The 25,139-nt window shown below is 44.0% G+C and overlaps 1 protein-coding gene across 20 annotated transcripts in view; it reads left to right on the top strand.

Moving 5' to 3' along the window:
* LOC119175062 (uncharacterized) overlaps positions 1–25,139 on the top strand; it is a 106,405-nt gene that overhangs the window by 30,920 nt on the left and 50,346 nt on the right. For 13 of the 20 annotated variants that reach the window (XM_037426261.2, XM_037426260.2, XM_037426257.2 and 10 more), the window contains exons 2-6: positions 7,033–7,098; positions 9,243–9,392; positions 16,861–16,932; positions 20,379–20,659; positions 23,057–23,318. In XM_037426261.2, coding sequence (XP_037282158.1) covers positions 7,033–7,098; positions 9,243–9,392; positions 16,861–16,932; positions 20,379–20,659; positions 23,057–23,318 — 831 coding nt within the window. The remainder of the gene's footprint in view (positions 1–7,032; positions 7,099–9,242; positions 9,393–16,860; positions 16,933–20,378; positions 20,660–23,056; positions 23,319–25,139) is intronic. The other 7 variants (XM_037426262.2, XM_075894772.1, XM_037426263.2 and 4 more) reach the window with 2 other exon arrangements.

Below are 25,139 nucleotides of genomic sequence, written 5' to 3'. Positions count from 1 at the left end.
GATGCACCAGCACGCTCGTCGCAGGCAGACATCACGCCTCGTGCAATTTTGATGTTTACCTCCGCTTTCGACAACGTTTTTAGCTATTCATACACAGTGGAAATATGGAAGTCGCATCGAATATTCGAATTTTTTTATATTCGAACATATTTGAAATTTTCAAATACGAAATTTTCTAATCAAATATGAATATTTTGAATTGAATATTTGGTGATAATTTAATACTTTAGAATATTTGCACACCCCTACGTTTAACATTTACCCTCTGAAAGCTGTGAATCATTTTCATAAGCGCATGATCACTTCACTTTCAATTGTTTCATTCACTGCATAGCTGACACTTTTTTTCGGGCGCTAATTAGGCACACTGTCGTCTTTGGGGGGCGGGTGATTTGGCTTCCTCTAATGGAAGACCCTGTGCACACCTATGTAAGTTAACTGTGTTATCATAGAGACTAGTGAGTTACTTCCTTATCCAATGTCATGCATCTGCTTATAAAAATGCTAGTAGCAGCTTGCTGATAGCAAGGGGAGCGTTTCTCCACAGCAGTGTCTCTGACGCGAATAATGAAGTCTGGATTAGATTGCTTGCTTGGCTGCACAGTGATAACACTTTCTTTTTGCTGTGTCACAATGCCTGAATTTTTTTTTTTTTTCTGTTGAGGGTGGGTTTGCAGAAGTTGTTGAGCGTTAGCTTATTTTGGAACACGATTCTTATATTACGATTGTCGGGTGCTTCAATTGTTGGGGTCTTCGAAGTTATTATGACAAGTGTATAGCTTTAGAAGTTTTTACCACACTGAATGTTTGGGGTTTTTAACTTGCACTTGAAGGAATTGAGAACATATTGGAACTTCAGTGCGTCTCTTGCACCCTGGTTTGTTATGTCTTGCAAGAAGCTTGGTTACTGATTCTATAACTTAATGCAGTGGTCAGCAACCTGTGGCCCACAGGTTGCATGGGGCCCATGGGGCAGTGTTATGCAGTATCCGGCATGATGTCCAAACCTCCCACCCCTACCTTAGTTCATTCCTATCTGAAGGCCAACATGTCATTCTTTACCTCAGGAGGAGTCTTTGCATGTAAACTATGTTTGTAAATTGCAACCATCTGACTTTTGTGCAAAAAATAAACATGACGTCTTTTCCATTTTCGTACAGTATTAATAATTCGATGAACTTTTTTTGTTTTGCTTCATGTCTCAAAGGTGGCAGAACAATAGATGCGATTCTTCTGCTGTAGTTGTGGAGCAGGGACAGCATTTTTCTGAATGAGGGCACTTTTGTTCACTCCATGGCATAAATGCCAAGATACCACCATTATCCTATGGTGGATGTTTATCTTGCTTTATGCCATCATGACTTGCGTTCATCATCACTTCATATCTCCAGCTTTCTTTAAACTTCTATTTGGATACATACACAAATGCCATCTGTGCCGACAAAGGGCATCTTTATTTGTTCTTAAACTCGTGGAACCTCTCTGACTCGCACAGTGTCGTAGGTGTATGCTGCATGACTGGTTAGCAAGAGGCGCTGGTGTGGGTGGCTGACTCTTTGCGTGGTTTGAAAAATTTGCTCTTTCTATTCCTGCTCTGTGTGACGAGAGCCAAGACTTCTACTTTGTATACACGTACATGGCATGTGATGCTGGCAACTTTTTTTCCTCAATGCAGTCTGTTGCTAGTCAAAGGCATGCCCTTCATTTTAAATAATTGTCATTGTTCTCGTCATCACTATTTGCTTTCTGAAACCTCAACAATCTTTGCTGCCCTTGTGTGCACTTCTGGTGCATTAGAAGTTTAACATGATTAGGAGCTTTCTGGGGTATAGAAAAATCGCTGTCATGAATGTGTGCCAGCTTAAAATCACTGAAGCACCACAGTGTGATGTTACCTCCCTCCTTGCCCAACTTCCGAGGTCTGTTGACTCAGGAAAAGGCAGCAACCTGGAAATTCACATTGTATCAAGCGGCTGTGCACCAGCATTTGAAAAATAAAAGTTCTCGTGCAACACAAGGACGAGAGAGCGTGTGAGATAGCTGAGGCATTTACAATTGTGAAGAGAGGCACATTCTGTGTTAGCATGACATCTGTCAGCTTGACAAGGAACTTTGTAATCTCGATGGCTAGTGGTTGCAACGACATGTCACATGTGCATGAGCTATGTCCCTTAGCACTAATATGACATGAGGTGTCACAGTGGATGAATTTTCGTGCTTCTGCCCATCATATTTTTTTTTAATATGACCTTCTGAATAGAATCTTGTGGTTTAGTTTGTGCCTACATGTGTGTGTTGTTGCCCCGTTGCCTCGCACTTTTCCGTTCTGACCTGCCTTTGGCATTTGTCTGACAAAAAAAGAAAATGCACGTGATGCATGATTTACTTTTACTGCATTATGGATTTCAACATGCATATTGCACAACAAGCAGCCACACCCTGTCCATATTTTCCCTTTTGTGTTCTTGGCACGGGAGCCGCGTGACAGGAGTGACAGGAAGTCTTGAGGAGTGCTGGCTCGCAGACCAACACTGTGCACGTCAGTCATCGTGATGCATGTGGGAGGTGGAAGGGGGAGAAATTGAACTTGGTGATGAAGTGCCAAGGCGAGAGCTCATGTGAGACGAGCTCTCGCTCTAAAAATGATCTCCCAGAAATATTATGTAATAATACACAGTACTAGGCTGGGGTGTCAGCCATCTTCTTTATTTCTAACCTCATCTTCCTCCTCGTCTCCCTCCAACCCTGACGAACATCCACGTACACTCCCCCTCTTTGAAGACTCATCCCTCCTGGGATGATACATGAAAACGTTTCCAATGGTCGCAAACTCCGGCACACCATCATCGTTGGTGTAACCGACCCTTTTGAGAATGCCATGTTGCACTGCGATCTGCACCACGGGATAAGGTCCCATGTACACCTGCTTTGTGCTGGGAAGGCCTTTTCTGACAAGCACCAGATCGTTCAGTTGTATCTGAGGTATCAGCGTGTTGCGGCGACGGTCAAAGTTCCTCTTCATACTTTCCCGGTATCGCTGGTAGGCTTCCGAAGTTTTTCGTTTTTCGCACAATTGCAGGCAGTCTGCAATGCAAAGTTCTTGATCAGCAGGAAGCACTGGTACCTATCCGAAAGCTGCAAATTACGGGCTACAGCCGATGCTCGCAGTGTGCGACCGATTGTGATGAGCGACAGCTGCCTCCAAAGAGCACTTCCATCCACCCTGAAAACCTGGATACATTGAAATGAACTGCTTCAAATCCCGAATGATTCTTTCAGCCATGCCATTTCCTGCAGGATGGTACAAAGCGCAGCGTCGCAATACAACTCCTCGTTCCTTCGCCCAGTCTTGCAAACGCTGACTGAGAAACGCTGGTCCATTGTCTGATATTACTATTTTTGTATTCTTGAACATCTCTCGACTCAAAAGAGCGACCACACTATTGGCGTCTTCCCTTCCCGGCCGTGCAGCCACTATTCTTGTGCACTGGTCTATTGCCACTAGGAAAGACTGTGTTCTTCTTACTCCTGTCCTGCAGCCTTCTTCTTGAGCTCTGCGAAATCCAGATGAATGACTTCAAATGGTACGTCGGAATGTTGAGGCAAAACCATCTCGTCTGTTCTCTGAAGGTACTTGGCTTTGTGAACTTGACATTGATGACAAGACTGAGTATACCGTTGAACGTCCTCTTTCATGTGTTTCCACTGGAAACGCTGACGAATCTTGTGATATGTCCTTCAAAAGCCCTCATGTCCACCTGAGTGCAGGGAGTCGTGATAGAGCTCCAAATTCGAGGCACCATTGTTTCTGGGACTGTGAACTTTCCTTTATGGAACTTAAGTTCTTCAGTTCCCTCCCACAACAACATTGCGTTGACATTTTTATTATCAGGAATTACAAGTCTTGAAAGCGCATCTGCGTCCTTGAGATGTTCTCCAGGCCTGTGTTGGACCATGAAAGTAAACTGCTGGAGTTCAGTCACCCACCTAGCGATTTTTTCTCGAGGCTCGGCGAGGTTAAGGATATACGTTAAGGCTTGGTGATCCGTAAAGAGCTTTAAGCTCCTGTCATCCAGGTAAGGTCTAAAATAGCGTACGGCCATTAAGACTGCCAAGGCTTCCTTCTCTGTAGTCGTGTAGTTCAGCTGAGTTTTCGAAAAGGTGTACGAGTAGTACCAGACCACCCTCTGTTGACGGTTCCGTGGAGAGTCTGTATCTCTCTGGTAAAGCACTGCGCCTGTGCCATAATAAGAAGCTTCGGTGTTCAGTTCAAAGGGCAACTTGAAGTCTGGAAGGGTCAGGACCGGATCCGATGAAATAATGGTCACAAGGCTGTGATAAACAGATTCACACTCTGCTGTCCACTGAAATGGCACATTCTTTTTAGTCATTTCTGTGAGGCATTTGGTTTTGGTCGCATAATCTCTAATGAATGGCCGGAAATGCCCTGCAAGACCCAGAAATACCCGCAAAGAGTGCAAGTCATACGGCTTCTGCATTTTGGCGATTCGTTTGACTGATTCCTGTTTTGTTGTCTTGGTTTGGCCGTCAAATACTCTTCCAAGAAACACCACTTTACTTTGGAAAAACTCACTCTTCTTGTCATTAATTTTGAGCTCGGGGTCACAAAGTGCTTGAAGTACACCAGTCAGATGGTTTGAGTGCTCTTCCTCGTTGCGGGAATATACTATTATATAGTCTATGTAGACGTTACAAAACTTCCCGATAAACGGTCGCAAGATGTCGTTCATCATTTTCTGGAACCAAGCGGGTGAGTTCTTCCATCCAAATGGAAGTCGATTATACTCATAGATGTCAAAGGGCGTGATGATGGCAGAATATTTCTTGCACTTTTCAGAAATCGGAACTTGCCAAAATCTTTTACATAGGTCAATGCGCGAGAAAACTCTGCAGCCACCCGTTTCATCTATGATAGTCTATACGCGGCATAGGAAACGGAAAAAGCTCAGTCTGCTTATTAATTTGTCTGTAGTCCATGCAGAGTCGAAGACTTCCATCTTCCTTTGGTACCAGGTGATGGGTGAAGCGAACGTAGACGTGGATGGACGGATAATCTGCACATCCAACATCTTTTGAATCTCGTGACGTATTATAGGGCTTTTTTCTCACCACCGTCGTATCACTAAGCTGGAATGGAACCTCAAACTTCGTAGTTGCTGTAGGATATCCTTTTAAGCACAGCAATTCCGGGTAAAGCGTCCTAACATCTTCACCTGACGATGGTTTCTGCGGAGTCCTTGAAGGCGAAACTGCAGCGTTGATAGCGTGGCGCTTTTCTTCTGTGGTAATTTTGCCTGTCTAGTAGATATTAAGGCGGAGTGCACTGATGACTGGACGTGAAAGGAGTAGTTCATACGGAACTCCGTCGAGTACCAGTGCTTGCGCAGTGACAGTGTTGCCGAGACACGATATGGTTACACAAGTCCATTTATCGTGAACATCTCGTCTTCCATCGTATTCGTGTACTTCTACTAGTCTTCCCTCTTTTACTTTGGCCCTCTCAACAATATTTGCGTTAATAACCATGATGCTTGCTCCGCTGTCAACTAACGCACTCCGTTCCTTTCCATCCACAAAAACGGATATGTACAATAGACTTGTATGAGACAAATAAACAGCTTCCCTTGATGTCATCGGGTGGAAGCCGAGACCCTCTGTATTTATTTTTTTGTTACGTCATCTAGCTCTTCGCCATGGTCTGAGCCTCCCGGGGCGGTCAAAAAGGATACGGGTGTTGCAGTAGGTCTCCAGCTTGCAAGCGGGCATCGTTCCTCGGCTCGTGTGGCCCCGGTATTCTTTGCAACAGGTGTCATGGGTTGACGCTGGGTTCCTAGGTCCTGGAGGTAGAGGTTTCGCATTCCCTGCAGAAGTTCTTCGACCGTCTTGGGTCCTCGCATTTGTATTTGCTTCTGGAGGTCCGGACTTAAACCATGAATGATAAGCGGAACCACAAATGTCTCAGGCAAAGATGAGTCCGCCAGCTGTAGCAAGCGCCTTTTCTCATAAAAATAGCTGAGTGCAGATTCAGACCTGTATTTGAACGTGATTGCTTTGTCCCATAGCAACACCTTGTTCTCGCTGAAGGAGCTCAGAAAGCTTGCTTTCCACTCTATTCATGGTTTGTTGCTGTGAGCATTGAGACGCCATTGGTTTTGTTCCATTTGTTTCCATTTGTTTGCTATTCCATGAAGCGTTGTGATCACAGAAAGAGTTGCTATACTCATCTGTTTCATGACCGCAGTGTCAGAATATGTTGCTTTGTTTTGCCACTGTCTGTTGTGGTAGCATAAATTCATCTGTAAGCTGTTAAAACATATATCACATGTAAAGTGCATTTGTTATTTGACATCAACTGTTCAAACTGCCTGTAGTTTTTGCTCCTCTATTCCTCCAACAATCTTGGCAGACGAATGTGCATTTTCATTGTTGCTATTCCGTCCTGGCATTGACGACATGTGCATGTCTGTATTGTGAATAGTTTGAGACACACAGTGTTGTCTTATGCTGTGCAAGCGATAAAGCCTGGTAGTTGCACCATCATGCTTTATTCACTCGACATTGCTGGAGCCAGGGCATTACTTCCCCATCCCAGTCTGCAACCTTGATGTTGCGGCAGTTTGCGGTTGCGGTTTTGTTCAAGACAGGTGAAATACTGCTGGAATGGACTTTGGGCGAATGATGATCACACGTGATGAATAAAAAATAAATAAATGAAGGCCTATTTTTGGTCACTACTGTGACTTATTTCTTGTGTCGCTCCATTAATGTGCATGTAATGCATTTAGTTAACACTGGTTTGAGGTAAAGAGGGACACTTATTCGGCAGCTCACATGAACGTATTATAGGGTGTGGGAAGAAACCATCTTCTCTTTCTCTTTTCTTTCAAAATTGAAATGCTACATTTGTCCGGGGGAGTTTATTGAACAAATTTTCTGGCAGTTTACACTTCTGAAATTGTGTTTGTGTGTACTATTGAACTACCTGATTGTTGGTGTCTCTTCTTGTTCCAGATTCAAATCACGTAACGAAGAAATCAGCATGTAGCACACCCATGACACAAAAGTCACCAAAACAAGGTGAGAGTTGTATTTTCATGTATTTCATGCAACAAACTCATTTACTACTAAAAGATCCTTGTAGTTCTTTGTATGCACAGTCATCTTCCTAATGGGTATATTCTTTGTTTTTCATAAATTTTATGTACTGTAAGCCATTTGTGAATGGTAATTGGAGAAAGCTGTTACATGTGTTTCTATTGAGATAATTCTTTTGATATCGAAGTAACCATTGTGCAACTGTGACTCACTTTGTATTTTCAAGCTCGAATGACTGCTAAGTAAGATTTATTATTGAATATTGCGGCAAAAGAGTCTTTTTTTACATAAATTGTGCCAGTGCTGTATCATGGCTTAGATTGAATGGTGGAAAAATTTGAAAGCTCCCATGCAACATGATGCAAGGCGGGACACTTTATGCACGTAGTAACACCTGGCATTACACATGGTAACATGACTTGCAGGATATTTTTCAATTATCTCTTATGAGCTAATTATCTGTGGCTATGCCTGAAATAATGAGTTTGATGCTGTTGAACAGTGTATGTGTTGTTTGGGACCAGAGAACGCATCTGAATGATCCCATTTTGTGAATTCACAAGTGTCGAATTACTGCGCCCTTACTGTAATCTGAAATAGTAATCCTATATTATTTTTTTTTGGATGTCGTCTTTTAACAAATAATGAATACTATAGTAGGGATCATTAGGTTGGATATACAACTTTCTTGAAGTAAAAGTTATTGCCAACCATTGTAATAGGTGCAAATTTTTAAAAGAAGTAGTAGTTTTCTTCTTTTAGACTTTTGCACCTTTTACAATGAACTATTCCTTTTATTTGGTAGTGTATGTCCTTGGCCAGACAAGAATTCCTCACACTATGGGCTATTCAGATTTGTTATTATAAAACTTAAATGTTTTCTTTTCAGGTTCTGTTTTTTTCTTCTGAATGCTTGCCTAATTATGGTTTTTGCACTGGTGTCAGCTTTTATTAAATCAAAAGTACTATAGCTGTACCAAAGCAGTCCTCACTGTACTGCTATGTTGGAGTAGCATCTCCTCTCACTGCCAGCCAGATGTGCCCCATCCTACTCTCACCCATCGCCTAGCCTTCGCGTGTACTTTGCGCTCATGGAGAAGAGAGCCATTTGTGCAGTGCCTCGCAACAGAAATCAGATGACGTTTACTTTTGTTCAGTTGTGTAGAGATTCGTGCGGTAGTGTCTTGCTTCCCTTGTGTTCATTGTGTTGGTGGTCACCCTGGCTCTGGTGTTCTGATATAGTGCATCTCTATTTAGGGCGCTATGTGGGCAACTAATGGCAACATGTTACATGTGCTGCTTTTAAGAATTGCCTCCTGAGCGGTCTGTGAGGTGGCGGCATTGCGTTGCGCTACAAAGAAGGAGCACCAAAGAACTTATCTGACAGGCCCATGATATTGAGAGGGAAAGTGCATCTGTTACATCTCCTGGAAAAAGCATTTGAACGTGTGATGCAAGCAGCCACACCCTTTATGTGGCTTTGTTTCACGACCATTTCCAGAACTAAAACCACATAGGAGTGAACATGTGCACTGCCATTAAAAAAAAAAAAATAGAGGAGGCATTGGGTGGCGTCTCATATTGCAGTTTATGGGATGCAGTCACCTAGCCAGACAGTTATGCAAGTTATCCTGCAGTATGCACGAAATTTAAACTGGGGCATAAGCTCAAATGTTCTAGACAACTAATTTACTGAAAAGTCTGACTTGACAATCTGATGACGAAGCTTTCGTTTGCTGCAGTCTTCTCCTGCCATTCAATCTTTGTCTTGCAGCCTTATAGCTTAGTTGGGGTGAAATAGTGGTGGGACAAAGAATAAGACAAAGGACGCAGTGCTATGTCTTGTATATTGTTTGTCCCGTCGTCTGCGTCGTTACACCACAGTGTTCATGAACCAACTAGCCCATCTAAGAACCCCTACATCTTAGACCACGCGATCTGGGCCACCCTGCCAAATGTTGGTGAGGGTACAGGAAGGATCGCTTTATAAAAATGTAGCATGTACGTACAGGTGCTTCTACGAATGAGATTTGTTGGTTGTCGCTCATTATGTGAGAAACAATGAGGAGGTCGGAGGTGAATTGTGGGATAAGTGTGTTGAAGTGGCTGTTGTGGCGAATGTCCAGACATGTACTGGTTTGCGTACGCCGCGGATCCTCCGGCGGAGCGGCACAGACGGGGTCTCTGGGCCCAGCAGGTAGACGAACTAGCAAGTCTCGAGCAGGAGCTCGATGGTGCGACAAGTGCGCAGAAAGAGTCCCCCTGCTCCCCTTTAGGTATGACCCTCCATGCAAGAGCATGTTGGCACGAGATGCATGGCCCAGCTGGCTGGTTTGCATTTGTTAGGTCAGCTGTGAGTGTGTTTGTCATGTGCACGTTGGGCTGCTCGTAGGGATCACAAAAGCCCGAGGGGCCTCGCCAAACGTGAGAAACGACTGTCAGCATCAACACAAATGGTTGACATTGTGCAGTGTCACACGTCCTACAGGGAAGAACTAAGTACCAGCTATTTACCTGGCAAACATGATTGCTTTGTTTGTCGAAATGAATGTGAACACACCTAAAGGTCACCAGCAGCTCTTCACTGTAGCAAGCGGAACATTGTAGATCGCAAACCCTATTTGACCAGTGCTGGCGCACAGCGAAAGAATTGAGTCCAATAAGATTGCCAAATACACAATTCAAGTGTACCATCACTGAAAAAGAACTTGTACCTTGCTCATTCATGGCCGACACACATCGTTTAGGTTAATGGCAGGTATTTCCTTCTATTTGTGTGTGTATGACGACCCCTTTATATTTAATTGCATCTCATTAATAAATGTCCTTTGTAAGTCAGTGTTTTGTTCGTTTGTCACCGGTCTTCTTTTGTCCATGTTTTTTTTGTGTGCCATAAGCCTTGAACTACAGTAAACTGCCGAGCAAGTGTGCCGAGATCTGAAATAAGCACGAATGACTGGTCCAGGACCGAGCAAGCGCCCTCCCCCCCTAATCTACTCAGATTATTGTTCACTGGCCTTTTACAGTACTGTCTCATCGTAACAAAGGAGAACTGAAGAAACGGGAATGCAAGCAAGAGACACACAAGACAGATGCTCAACTTTTAACTGACGTTTATTGAAGCGACATGAAAGATTTATAACTGGAACCAACAAGGGTGACCAGCAATAAGATACAACTACCGGATAACGAAACTGCCAATACCTCTTCGTGACACTGCATTGGGGCCATGCGCCAATGCAGACCTCATTTCCAAGTAACCAAAGGCAATAGAAAACATCCAGAATATTTATTGCACCCCTGCATTAATTCAGCATAGAGTAAGTAGCACGAACTCACCAGAACCAAAGATTGACAACATGAAAGGAGGCAAGCGCCACCGAGACAAATTTATTGCTAAAAAAAAATTTAAAGACAACATCTGTAAAGGAACCACCAACTAGCCCAACTTGCACTATTATCTGTGAAGGAGCAGGTAATAAAACCATTGGGATGTTTAACCATTGCACGGCATCTTTTAAATTGACTGTGAAACCACAAAAATTGCTGTACCAATAAATAGGAAAAAAATTTAACAAGTTTCTAGCAATATATGAATACCTAGGAGCTGCATCAGTAGATGGTAAAACTGCATGAAATAAACAAAAATCACATCACCGTGACAAACAGTGCAAGTATGGACTAATTTGCCCGTATATATTTTTTGGGGCCAAAACCAGTCCTGTTTTTCTGGTACACATAACTGAAGGTCCTTACTTCGTGGCACTCATGATGCTGCCTTCAAAACATTGCATGGGACATTCTTTTTTATATATACTACTAGGTGCAATGTGTAGGTGTGTTGTTGCATTTGCTTGACGTCACTGCATGTTTCACCACCTGAGGGCCCACTAGGGCCGTTTGCGGTTCAGCATTGTGGTGGGCTTAATTGGAAAGACAGGAAATAAAAGGCAAAATTTGTTTTGAGCTAGCGAGCGGCGCTGTAATTTTCGCATCGCAAAAAAAAGAAACTAGGGCATTCCGTCTTTTGTTTATACGAAGCCAAAGAAAGTGTACAAGGAAATGTAATATTCTTTTACAAAAACTCAAGTACCGAATTTTAGAACTTACGAATTCAATTATGGGGCCACAAGGGCATATTTGAGGACCCTAATGTGAGCCATGCGGTTATAATCACTGCTTTCAAATCAGTACTCTGAAACATTTCGAATAGAGAAATTTTGCAGTAAAGCTGTATTTGGCTGGGAATATGGGAAAATGTGCTGGTTCATGAGTGTGCAGAAACTAAAATCAATAAGCAAAGCTAGCCTACGCGGCCTCAAAGTGTCTTCGCGTTTGCGCTAGTTTAACATCAGGTTTTGAATGATAACTGCTGCACCATGAATCGCTACTTATAAAACCCTTGATGTGTTGTTAAACGAACACTAAAGTGAAACTATGAATTGGTTTACATCAAGAATGTGTTCTCCGAGTACTCTGTCATTTTAACCTTACCATCATAAGTCTATTATTACAGGAGAAAATCAAGTTCAATGTACAATTTTTAGATTTTGTACCAAAATTGCACTTTAAAGCTACGAATTTCAGAGTGGACTTGTGTTTTGCTAATATTGGCTTGATGAAAGTTCGGAAAACCTGGTATTTTATGTCTTTGACACTATTAGCAGACCTTGGGTTAGATTTTTACCTATTAGAAGCAACGTAATTCTTAGTAAAAACATCGTCAAAATTTACATCACAGCGTTTGGTGCAGGAATTATCAGGTGGTGTTGCCACCTACATTTTATTTTTGCGCATTTTCCCACCTGCCATGCATCTTGTCATGGCGAGCGCGCTGATTTTGAAATTGTGAAGGGTAATTTACTAGTAAGAGAAAAATCTTTTTTCTCCCTAGTGTAATATCCTTTGACCTTTATATAGTCGCCAAACACCAAGTTCAATGCTTGCATCTCTTCAAGGAGCTCTGAGGTAATCCAAAAGGGACATGTTTCGTTTCTATGGTGTGCGTTGTCAAGGCTCTCGACACACTGTAGCCAAACAGCTCTTACAAAATATTTTACATTAATTGTAAAGTTAATTGCCAAGCAGCTTCAAGCCAGCCCCACTCGGCAATGGGCATAATCACGACATGTCACTCATTGGGTTTTCGAAATTTGTGCGTTGCATGCAACCGCAGAAATCACTGTCTGTGCAACAAGTCGCTCATAATTGTTTGCGTGATGCGACTGACAGGCAGCTGCTGCGAGTATGTCTCTTCCGCTGACGTAAGACCTCTCTTGAAATCTAGCTACCCAGACTGAAATTGCTGTTATAAGGTAGCAGTATTAAAAACATATTTAATACATTCTTAAGCACCGCGGCACTCTTTTTAGGGTTCTCTACACTTAGAGCAACAATATTTTATATTTGTGTCAGTACTTCAAACGTTGTGATAGAGAATCAAAAGCTAGAACCATGGCCTCCGAGATTGCGGGCACGGGGTGGGGTTCTCTCCGGCCGTCCCAATTGCCGCGCTTCCCAGAAAAACCAGCCTCGCGCCCGGCTACCGTGAGGGGGCGCGTATAATGTGGGTTCCTCGAGTGGCGAACACCACGCCAGAAAGCAGAGCGCGTGGAATTTAAGCGTGCGCATGTTTTTTTTTCTTCTCGCGTGTGGGCAGAAATCATCGACAAATCTTCTGGCTGCACTGAAGGCAAGCATTTTTTTCTGTTACTGCTTTTATTTTGGTCCCATTGGCGAATGGCAACTGCATGACAACTGCTGAATTTTTTTTATCTAGATCATTGCAAGGAGGTATTATTTCGTCTTGTGACAGAGGCATTCTAGCATTCCCCCTTTCTGAAGACGCGTATATGGGTGAAAACTGTGCTATTTACTGTCGTTGAACCATATTGCCCTCCTATTGTTGGAGATCGTTTTACTATTTTATCACGTACCGATATCTATCAGGTGTGCAATCAAATTCCATTTATGATATAGATAATAAGTGTGCTAATTGTTCCACTTATTAATAGGATAAGTAATTTTGCCGGAATACTGTGAAAGGCTACGATTAGCCGACCTAGATTTACTCCCTACGTCCCTCACAGTGAAAGTGCATGAGTTATCGTCTCCTTTTCTCGTCATCTGTATTTTGATTGTGTTTTGGTAGCACAATGGCAATATCAGTATCGTGTTAATTTACAGTTATCTCTACTGTATCCAAATCAAAGGGTCGCACACGTGGTCGAACGACATATTTCAGAAAACCAAGTATTCATCAAGGTACACTACTGGAGGATAAAATTTTGAATTGTCACTGCTATGTAACGCGTGTTTGATACCAGATACACAGTACTCTGAACGCGTGCGGCGTTCCTCTACAACAAGCAAACGATCTCGATGTTCATTCTTACAGTACCCAACACATCCACTGAACACTGTAGAACTCACAGTGCGAATGGGCGACCATGAGTGACTAAAGCGCACCTGTAATCAGCCCGTGGTCGTCACAGAGCCCGTGATGTTCAGTCTAGATGTAGTCTCCTGCTTTTGCGGCGCGACAGGAGGTAGTTGGAACGAGAAACTGGGGAAGCCTTGTGGGGGAGTGCGCAGCGTTGTACACTTTCAGAGCGTGGCTTTCGCGCCAGACTTGACCACGTCTGCAAATTGTGAAGAGGGAGCAAGACAATTGCTGGGCCTGAGGGCCGAGTTTGGTCGCCTCAGTGACCATTTCTCTCCAGCGGGTGTTATTTTTTTGTCATGGGCAAAAAAACATGCGTGTGGAGAGAGCGACAGCTGCGGCATTTGCGTGGTCACCTTGCTGCATTCTGCATAAAAAAAATTTCGGAGTGGAAGTCAAAACGAATGTTTGACTCAATAGTAGCGATTTGTTCACTAAGTTGCTGACTAATTACGGTTTATACAATTGATACTATGTCAATGCTGTAGTTTTTCTGTTAGAAAAAGTGACATCAGGTCTTGTTTCTTCTATGTAATTTCAGGAATATGTCATACTGCTGCGTTCTCTTCTGCACGTCAGATAGGAAAAAAAATAGGAAAAAAAACAAACTTGGACACGAGATGCCAGCATGCGCCGTGGCGGTTTCAATGGCACCACCGACGCTTAATTCGCGTGTAGGTGCGACTGTAAAATGCTCCACATTTAATAAAATCCAGTAGCCCTATCCACAACTTAAATCAGAATGCCACATCCTGCACTCATTGGTTACACGCAAATAAATGGGTCAGTTTCTTGTTCCTTTGGTGTAACTACCCCTGATTTAAACCGTAACGCTGTTTAGAGAATTATTACAGGGGAGCTGACATAATCACAGCGTAGCGCGGCGTGGTTTTATTGCTTTTAGGGACGAAGCTCCAGTTGTGGCAAGCATGGCTGGACGGCAGGCGTGCCAGCCAAAGAAGCGAAGAACGCTTCTAAAAAAGCAATGAAAGCATGTTGCAGTGCAGCTGCAACATGCTTACATTACATTACATTACATTACATTAGGGTGTGCGAGAATTCTCGAAATAGCGTTACAATGAAAAAGCAGTGCTAGTTCAATGAGAACAAGAAGAATTCATTCAGTCGAGTGTAAAAAAATAATCCATAGACGTACAGTGGTGCACTCTTCTGGCCTCACTTGAGGATAAGGCTGCCATTTTTCTTCCTCTTTCGCCAGTGCCCCCCTACTATACAGCCCGCGAACTTCGAAGTGTAGTTTTGAGCACATGTAGACCTCTTGCAGAGGCATCGCAATTTGAACTGCTCTAATATGGGCGGCGCCAATCTACAGCAAAAAATTTGCCCCAGTATCTGCATGTAATGTGGAAATGTTGTCGAAAGACGATAGTCTTGCATGTGGAAAGAGTTAACAAAACATTTGATGTTTTGTGCAAGAAAATCTGTGAATGGTATTCCGGAGGCGCTGTGTTAGAGTGCCTGGAGCGTGCAGCAGGGGCGAACGAGCGCATCAAGTCACGTCACACGTGAGACATGAGTGCCATCTGGCAGTTTTATTGGAAAACAAAGCGCGTGGCTGTGCGCGCCCGTCTCAGAGGTGATAAGCTGTAGAACGCGAGGCGACGGTTAGGTGCCACCACCATCTCGTCTTAGCAAAGCGTTGGAAAGACTCCCCGTTCCGTTCAAGCGTTACATGGTAAGTGCAGCGTGATAAGCGCTACGACCCTTAAAATTACTTATGTATGCGTTTTCTAATGCATATGCAAAATATATGCGTGTTGTTATGGTGCCCCAGACATGTGCGATAATTGCTTTTTAATTGACATTTGCACAAGCATGAACGCTCAACCTTGAGCAACATTGGTGGTCACTGTGGATAAAGTCGGCCAATTCAAGTACCTGATGCCGGTAAGAGTGGACAAACAGACAAATGTACAGACAGACAGACCAAAACTTTTGCGTCGAAGGTCCCCAAGAAAGACTATTAATAAAAACCCAGCGTTGACTTTGCCTCTCGTACTCCTTTACCCGACATTTCCAAATGAATATGAAGTTATATAAAAGCACCAAACCATTTTTTCATAGCCACATAGAAGCTTCGCCAACAGTGCGGCAGCCTTTTCGACCGAAAGAAAAAGTGCCGCTGGCAAAGAAAAGAGCGGGCCACGCCAACGTCTGCAAACACGTGCTCTCCGTGCGATTGGGTTGGCCGAAGAGAAACCGGTCCTGCGCCCGCAATCTCTGAGGCCATGCTAGAACGCGCTTCAATCAATAGATCCCAACTAATCATAAACAATGGGGCTGCACATTTCAGCTTTGCTGGTTAAGCCTTGTATGCTTAGGCAGATTTTTTTTTGTAAAGTTTCATGAAGTTTTTTTATCTTAAGACACCTGTGGGTCTTCCTATATTGCCGGATAAACTTACAGATCTTTTAAATGCATCTTGCTTCATGCCTGCCCATCTTGATTTGCGTACACAGGCTCGACTGCATAGTGAGTGAGAGCTGTTCATTGATTGGTTTGAATGGGCACTACCCTGCTCCTTAATCTTATTTTATTAAGCAATTGCGTGTGCATTTCAGTTGGGGCCTTTTCATATTTAGTTTCTGTTGAACGCTGAAAGTATGAGTGGTCTTGATGCTTTTGTTGTTGTTTATTTTTGTATATTTTGCGGCTTTGTTCTTTATACATCTGAGTGAGCATTTTATATATTGCTTTCAAATAAAAAGGTGGTATAGGGCACTCAAGTTGAGATTGGTAGTTGTGTATATTTAAAGTGGTGAATTACGATTTTGCTTTTTCAAAAGTGACATTGTTAGTGGGTTTTAAACTTGGTAAGGTCTTTAAAGCATTATTGTGTAACCTTTCCTGTTGGTAGTTTTCATGTATTGGGTTCAACTAACACACAACACAGCAGGGGGGGGGGTGGGTGTTCCTCCGTGTTTTATAACGTCATGGAATTTTTTCAGACGGACAAAGCCTAACATTTACAATGTTATCTTTGTTAGTTGCAGTGGTTTATGAAATTTGTATTTTTATGTTTCTTGTGAACACCAACCAGTTATAGGCAATTTTAATATGTTTCATCAAACAACTCTTTCTGTTATGCTGTCATTAGCAAAGCACATGTGCAGTTTTTGTTTGTCAAGGTGTATATTTTGTTTGCTTTCCTTTTGCTTCGGCATCTTTTTTGTGCTGCTTAGTGCCTTAGGTCATTGGCTGATTTTCAGAGCACTTGAAGTTTGTGGGCTTCTTGCAGGCTTCTTTTGTTTAGTTTGCTTTCTTTCATTCTCCTGTACCAGACACTTACTGGTTTGCTCACGCTGGCGGAGATGCACCAAGTGAGGATGGCAACGAACGTAGGTTATCCCCAGGTAAAGCACTGCAAAGCATTGATTGATGGAATTATTGATTGAGTGTGTGATCAATTGATTGATTGAATGATTGATTGACTTTAATATTCTGAACCAGTGCAAGCACTTTGTAACAACAGCACTGCTAGTTATTTATAACCGCCCCGCCGCGGTGGTCTAGTGGCTAAGGTACTCGGCTGCTGACCCGCAGGTCGCGGGTTCAATTCCCGGCTGCGGCGGCTGCATTTCCGATGGAGGCGGAAATGTTGTAGGCCCGTGTACTCAGATTTGGGTGCACGTTAAAGAACCCCAGGTGGTCAAAATTTCCGGAGCCCTCCACTACGGCGTCTCTCATAATCAAACGGTGGTTTTGGGACGTTAAACCCTACAAATCAATCAGTTATTTATAACCAGCGCATTTACATGATTGTAAGTTGACTTTAATATAGGTGTACCCCTCAAAAGGCCCTGCAAAAAAAAAAAAACTGCATTAGTGCTTGTCATAAAAGAAATTTATTTGCATAGTTGCTGGACTGACTTGACATTGACATCATGATTGGTGTCAGCAACCATATTGTTGGGCACTTATATGTCCTGTCCTTGAAATAGTTGCGCTAGAATATTTCAAGTTGAAATTTATCATAAACTAGTTGCACAAATTGTGTTGTAATTAAAGATAAAAATGTGAATTGTATGCAAAGGCATCTTTATGGCAGTACTTTACCACTATGCAGGGATGCTAGCTTCATAGCGATATGCTGGGATCTTCATATTTTTTTCCCAAGTTCCATGAGTCGTTGCCGAGAGTGCAGGTCATACAAGAGTAAATCTGTATGTGAGAGAGATCTGGAACGCAAATGTAATACTGTAACCATGTCACAGTGACCTTGCTCCCTTGTTTGTCTCGCCATAACTGCCACTTCTAGTGTCTGTTTTAATAGACCTCTCCCTATTTGCAAACAGTGTGACGTCACTGCGAACGCCACCCACACCATTCCTTTCTTCGGCGCAGGGGCTCGTTGGCAAGCTGGTTCGGCCAACGATCCCCTTTTTGCATGGCAGGGCTGCATGTGCCTGCCTTCCTCAGACAGAAATTTCGACTAATAGTTTTTTTAAAGCTACTAAAAGGAAGGGTCACTGCCTTTAATGCACGATTCTGTTAGGTTAAAATGCGGTGATTTGCTCGTAGTACATGGCAGCCATTAAAAAAAACCTTTTCCTCTTCGAAAGCGAACGTTCTGCATGCTTTCAAAAATATTACCATGGTATGCACGTAAACATACTGAATTTTTGTGCACTGCAGTTTTAAATGAGGCACTGCATTGGCGGTAGCACGGTTTTGGTCTGCCAAGTGAGAGGCTCTCAATCACGCCGCAATGTTATGATCGCATATGAATGGAAGAAAAGAAAAAAAATTTGAACACTTTTTGCCGTGCGTCAGGTTCCAGTTAAGTAATCATCGTTAAAATTGAAGCCAACTTGTCCGCGACGTTCCTCATAGCCCACGAAAAATTTGTGTGATTTTAAACTTGATAAATTATTTATATACATAACCTTTGGGCAGTTACATTGCTGCATCTGACTCCTACAACATATTGGCATACCTTTTTACTGCACTAGTAGCCTCGCTGCCTTAAGCCCCAAATGCCGTGAGGAGGCATCGGTTCTATTGTCCATCTTTCGCCTGTATATATCACGATCATTTGTAACTAATTGCTCACATCACGCATCATTGCCATAATTTTACTATCTATATACAGTTCTTTACGCTTTGATTTTAGGCCTTTTTACAGCCACAATACACCTTGTCACCGCAAACATTTGTCATCGCCAACACCACATAAAGACATGGTACTCTTTGGACCCTTGCACCACCAAACCCCATTAATCATCACAGTGTGCTTTTAGTTAATGCGCATGCTGCGAATTTTTATTGTTCAACACGCAAGAGAAATCTCCTGCACTACTTTGGAGGTCAGAATCCAGTGCCTATATATACGGTGTGATCAGTGAACGGTTGTGCAGCATGAGCGTTTTTTTTTTTTTTTTTTTTTTTTTGAGTCAAGATGCTCGCTAGCAGACGTTGCCTGCGTCAGCGTTGTAAGATGAGAGAGGGGGAGCATAGGAGAGGCAAAAGAGGGGTAGGGGATGTGTGTGTATGCGCAGTGAAGGTGTAAATGCTCTGGGGAGGAACGGCTAGAGGAGAAGGGGGTGAAAAGCAAGCGTATGTTAGCAGACGCTCCCTGCGTGTGTGTTGCGAGGCGAGAGAGGGGAGAGCAGACGCGCATGGGCAGTAAAAGTGCTCATGTCGCACTCTGTACTGAGCTTGACCCCATGTGAGGGTTGTCTGAGTGGTGGGTAGCTATAGTAGGGTTGGTTGCAACGTTTTGGGAACGCTGTTGAGTGGCATCAACACTGTGTCATTCACCATTTTAGCATTTTTCTGGAATGGCCCAACAAAAGGCACATCCCAGGACTACCAAATTGAGTTTCTCACATTAAAGTTTGGCAAAGTTGGAATTTTCGCTGTGCACGTGATCCTCCGTGTCAGCTTTTTTACTTGTCCTAGAGAGGGCTTTTGTTCTAACACCACAAAATATTTCAAGAAAGCCTTTCAGAAAGTGTTCTCTTTTCACCTTTGTTTTGCATAGGGGGGGGGGGGGTACAATGCATTTGTGTGGTTCAAGTACATTCAAGTTCTACCAGTGTATGTGAGTCCATTGGGTAAGACACACATCACCAAGTGTGGGGTTGCCTCAAGTTCACTACCCAATACCACCCAAAGAGGTTTATTTGGTTTAATAGTCATTTATTTTTTCCGTGATGGAGAGGCACACAATTTTTCTATTGAGTCTGCATAAAAATGCTTAGTCATTTGCGAGAGTGAAAGAAAATTGTACTTTTTTTTTTTTTGCCCGGGTTGATTTCGGGGTCATTTCATGCTGACTGCCCCAACCATATCAGATTCTGATCTTTGAATAATAGTGGAATGTGTCAGATACAAGAGCTTGGTTTCCGAGAACAGATATCAATAAAATTGAGTTTCCTGGCTCAGGGATTGGTGAGAGATATTGCTACATTCACGTTGGCCAACTTGCGACATGACCACCTCGAGAAAGGGCCTCAAGCATATTACCACACATACTCCTTCCTCTTCATGTTTTATGTTAGTGGCTCATTGCACGTGTACATACTGCCTTGCACAAACTACGTCAGCATGTCTGGAAGCAATTCAGATTATTTCACGATCATCTGTCAGGCTTGCTGCAGATCTGATTAATCAACGGTCGACGCTCTATTTACTGCTATCAGTGTATAGTGTGTACTGCTTGTAATCTGTCTGTTTCCCGGCCACGGCCAAATAAAAAGTTTCATCTTAAACCCAATGACCCGGTGACAATAATATGCAAGCAATTTCTTGTTATTTTATGTAAATACAAGGAATGTTTTGGCCACATAATTTGCAGACAGGAGCCAAGGGGGTGACAGCGCATGTGGGGGCGCCGGTGACTCGCCCCAGCATGCGCAGCTGTCACGGGAGGAGCGGCTACGTCTCGTGAAGGAGCGGCAGGAGGAGCAGCGGGCACGGCGCTTGCAAGAGCTGGAGCAACAGGCACAGGCTGCACAGCACTACCGTGAGCAGCTGGAGGAAGAACGGCGCCGGCGCATTGAGGAGATGCGACAGCGTGACCACGAGCGTCGGCTTCAGGTGGAAGAACGCAAGAGGCTTATCTGGGAAGCCGATCACGTAAGCGGCTGGGCCCCAATCATGTGAACGTCACGCTGACAAGAGAAACGTATGCTTATCAAACCACACTAATACAAAGGCACAGTGGCCAAGACTACTTTAGTTACAATGGCCACCTGTGAGAAGCATGTTTGCGATTAATTACTTGGGAAGTAAAAACGGCGCACAAATATAGACGAGGACAGAGGAAGAGATGACACCGCACTGACACCAACTAGCCCAACTTTAGCTATTATTGCGACTAATTATTTAAGAAGTAAACTTGTTAGATCAATGCAAAGGTTATCCAAGTTGGGTGCCTCTCTTGTTGCAGCAAAAAGTATTTTGCAGATATTTGTGGGCTGTTAGAATGCTAGTGCACTGCAAAGGGAAAAGATAGAAAACGTGTGCGTGCCTGCAGCACCGTAAACACGTTCACATGCAATTAGCATTATCATGCTTGATTGACACATGAGAGATTTGCAGTTAATCCAAATTATCGGGTGTTCTACTTCAGAGCCATGTCATTGCTTGAAAGTGCTTTGGAAGAGAGACACTGTAAATGTCATGTAGTGGAATGTGCCTGCATTCTGCGTATTTGCCGGGGACGACGGCATAGCTATGCTTTAAATGCGCTATGCATTAATCACCAGTTACAAATTTGCATCTCCTGACATGCGCTATCGCCGCCAACAAAGGAAGAAACTCGGGATACATTGCCTAAAGTGCCCACTGCAAAGCCATTTCTTCCTTTCGCCAATGTACAGAAAGGTTTCCAACTTTTCCACAAACCGATAGCACGCGGTAGTGACGCCGATGAGCATTTGGAAACTACTGCGGGTTACGGGATATGCAGCGTGGTACAACGACAGAACGGACACAACCGGCTGTCTGTGATAGTTGTTCTGCGGTCTGCTTCTAAGCGAAAACTGATGCAGTTTCTTCCTTTTAAGTGCGGTACTGTCGCAGAGAGCCAAAACGTTTACTGCATGGCTAGCTGCGTGCAGCGCTTCGCTCACTCGGTGCACACCGTGACTGTCGGTCCGCTAGCTGTAGGGTACGTCCTCTCTGCTTTAGGCCATGCACAGATGTGGCGGGTAGCCTGATAAGTTAACGCGGCGACGAAGCAAGCAATGTGCTTTCCGCGATGCTTTAGCAGTCGTGGCAACGAACGGAAGCTGTGTTTGGGCTGTCGCTGAATAAAAGCGTGCAGCATGGTTACAGCAGTGCTACGCTTGCTTTACGGTGTAAGTGTTGGCATAATGCAGCAAGGTTTCTCGTTCCCCGCAACCCGCAAGGATAAACTCCTCGACAGCGAGCTCCTTGCCTATTTGTAAAGCAGTGCGCGCTGGAACACGGTCCCGCACAAAGTAGCGGCAGCGATCAGTGGCCCAGCACATTCAGGTAGTCACCTACTAAAAGCTTGCAGTAGGCCTGAAGTGGCGCAATGCCACACGTGTGCCCGAGCAGATAACCGCGGACGCTTACTGGGATAAGGCTTTTCGTATGCGATAAGTCATACCGGCACCTATATCGGTGGTCGCCACCTCGCCTTCGTTCTTTCCCCGATGATTACTCGCAATGTCATCGCCGCAATTGCGCAGAGGTCGGGATAACTTATCGGCTGTTCTCCGCACTTATCAACATGACAGAAAACCATTCATGGCACATTGTGGCGTCTGCAAGTCCAGTGACGCAGTAAAGTTTCGTGGCACAAAATGTTATCGTGGTACCCAGTTCGTGCGCACAAACTAGTAGGCATAAGCCGAACTCTACGGCTTAAGCAGTCTGCGAATGTAATAGTCTTTATGAGACTTGGTCAAGGATTCGTCGCAACAGTGTGTTAACCATTAGTACGTTTAAAGCAGGTATGCGCTAACGAGGTTTGACTGTATGACAAAATCCTAGAATTGCACAAGGCGTCGAAACAATTTAATTGTGCACCAAATGGGTAGTTCTAAGCTGCCTACGCACTATAAAGTGTGCAGCTGCAGAAGTGCATGTGGCACCTTGTGGACGTGTAGTGAATACTAAAGCAAAAAGAAGAATCGTGGCATGTGCAAGACGTTTAGCATTTCCACCATACACCCTATCATTTTAGTCTTCTAGGTGGAGACTCAATTGTTTTTTCTCAAATATATTTAGGAGCGGAGCTCCTTAGGCTCGCACAATGTCTGTTGTTACTGTCGTCGTAGGTGTCCGTGCTCCTGTCTGACCCTCAGCCCGTGCATCTGTTCATACATCTGTCCATGTGTCTGTTTGTCCATGCATGTGTTCGTCTGTGCATGCATCCGTCCATCCTTTATACTAGTCGGGGACTTCAACGTTGGCATTAGGGACCTTAGGATGTAGCTTTTCTCCATCATCAGCATTAATTTCGCACATCAGCTGCCAATCTTTCTCTTTCAATTATTTCAGGAGCGGAAAGAAGCCATGCTGAAACGGAACATGGAACGAGAGGGCAAGCTGGATGCCCGACGCAGCACCGCAAACCGTATGAGCATGAGTTTTGCTTTTGGCAGCTCTACGCCGAGGACCTTTGATCTGGATTTAGCCACCATGAGCTCAGCTGGTGCCCCGGTGCTGATGTCAGCAGCGCCTCAGAGGAAATCGGAAGAGCGAGACTTTGAGAGCAGCCGCAAGAGGGCAGCATCAGCCTACAACTTGTGCCAAGCAGCAGGTAAATGGCGAAGTTTACGTCACATTGAACGTCCACAAAGAAGCAGCAGTTGCCTTGGTTCTCGAAACAAAGCTAGTGGTGTTATTTTGTAGGAGATAAAGTCAACTGTAAAACGTGTGAGGAATATCAGTCACATTTCACACTGTGTGGTAGCTTAGCATGTCAGGTGCGATATTGTCAAGCACAAGGGTGGGAGGTCCATTTCTGGCCATGGTGGTTGCATTTTGATGTGGCTGGAATTTTAAGAAAACACATGTGCTTAGATTTATATGCACGTTGGAGAAACCAAGTGGTCATAATTAATTATCAGCCCCCCCTCACTATGGCGGGCCCCTTGATCATAGTAGCCTGGCTTTTGCATGTAAAACCTCAGCGGCCACTATGTCACCAGGCGTATTTCAACTTTACAAGGTCTGTGGGTATTGAATTTGGTTTGCCATACCTAGTTTGTCTTGCCATAACAAGATTAAGAATGTGGTATCAAGCTCCATTTTGGTGAAAGCGAAGCACAATATATGTTTGCAGATACTTGAAACGTGTATGCATATACAATCGAACCCTTTTATAACGATCTCAAAAGTGTCGTGATAAATGCTAGTTATATCAGTAGTTCGTTCTATACGGACTTGCCCATAAAAACCGACACCTGTTGGCCTAACCGTTTTTTTCCCTTTGTACATTTATTAAAAAGTGCGAACTCTTCGGCTGAGAAGTTAGGCCTTAGGCCTTTCTGCGTGTTAAAAGAGGCCCATTACCTCACAATTAATTCAACCACCTTCGCAATGCACTCAAGCCGTTTCAGTGAAGTGCGGTAACGCCACGTCGAACCAATCATCCCTGAATAGTTGCGTGCAGCAAGTAGCTTACTCGGCTCTTGGCATCACATGTTGGGTCGTTTGAAGTCTAATTAATGCGTGCATTTCTGCATTCTCTGTACGAATGAAGAACGCACAACTTTGTGCATGCTGTACTTGAGAACCTGCTTGGGTTCGGCGAGAACGGTTCGTTTAACACAAGAAAGACAAATTATGCAAGCAACGCATGTAAGCAGCTTTTCACCACATGATGGGGGCAAACTTAAGAACAGTAGCATGACGTGCTTGTACTGCCGTCACTTGCCGAGCAGATATCTGGAGATGACTGTGATAAGGGTGCCAGCGTCGAGCCGAAATGATACATTCATCGCCACCGGCCACCTCGCCTTCGCTCTTTTTCTGATGCTTAACCATTAATTCACCGCCGCAACCGTGCGGGAGTTATCACAGTAGTTCTAGGGAAAGGTGTAAAATCTTTTTTGGCACATTGTGGTGTCGGCGAGTTGAGCGCCGCAATCGCTTCTCGCATTTATGGCTTCTTGCGTTCGAAGGCATTGTCGTTTAATTGTCGGCAGTCGTAGGCGCCAAGAACGGCGTCAGAAACATTTGCCATGCGATAGCTGACCGCAAGTCTTCACAACGCCTCCTACTTCTTTTCTTCTTTGTCCCCCTCACTTCTGTTCTGCTGGTGAAGAAATGTTTGGAAAGTGAGCGACCTCGCTCGCAGCGTCCAAAATTTGAATGCGGTGCTTGCTGCGGTCCTCGATATCTTCGTCACAAGTAAACTGCAGCGGAGCACACATGAGCGCGCACCTATTGCATGCTTTAGAATGCCCGTTTCTACTCTTTTTTTCTTTTCGGTTCGTATGCACCATATTTTTACCACGACAGTGTCTGAAGTGTTCGTCGTACAATTAGAATGCTTTTTAAAATATTCACTGTATGTGGACTAAGTTTCAGAGGGTAGCATGTGAGAATGGTAAGTGCACCGAAATATGGTTGTTAT

This window comes from Rhipicephalus microplus, chromosome 5 (assembly GCF_043290135.1).
Source record: "Rhipicephalus microplus isolate Deutch F79 chromosome 5, USDA_Rmic, whole genome shotgun sequence".
In the NCBI taxonomy this organism is placed as follows: Eukaryota; Metazoa; Arthropoda; class Arachnida; order Ixodida; family Ixodidae; genus Rhipicephalus; species Rhipicephalus microplus.
This window is presented reverse-complemented; position numbering and strand designations above follow the sequence as displayed.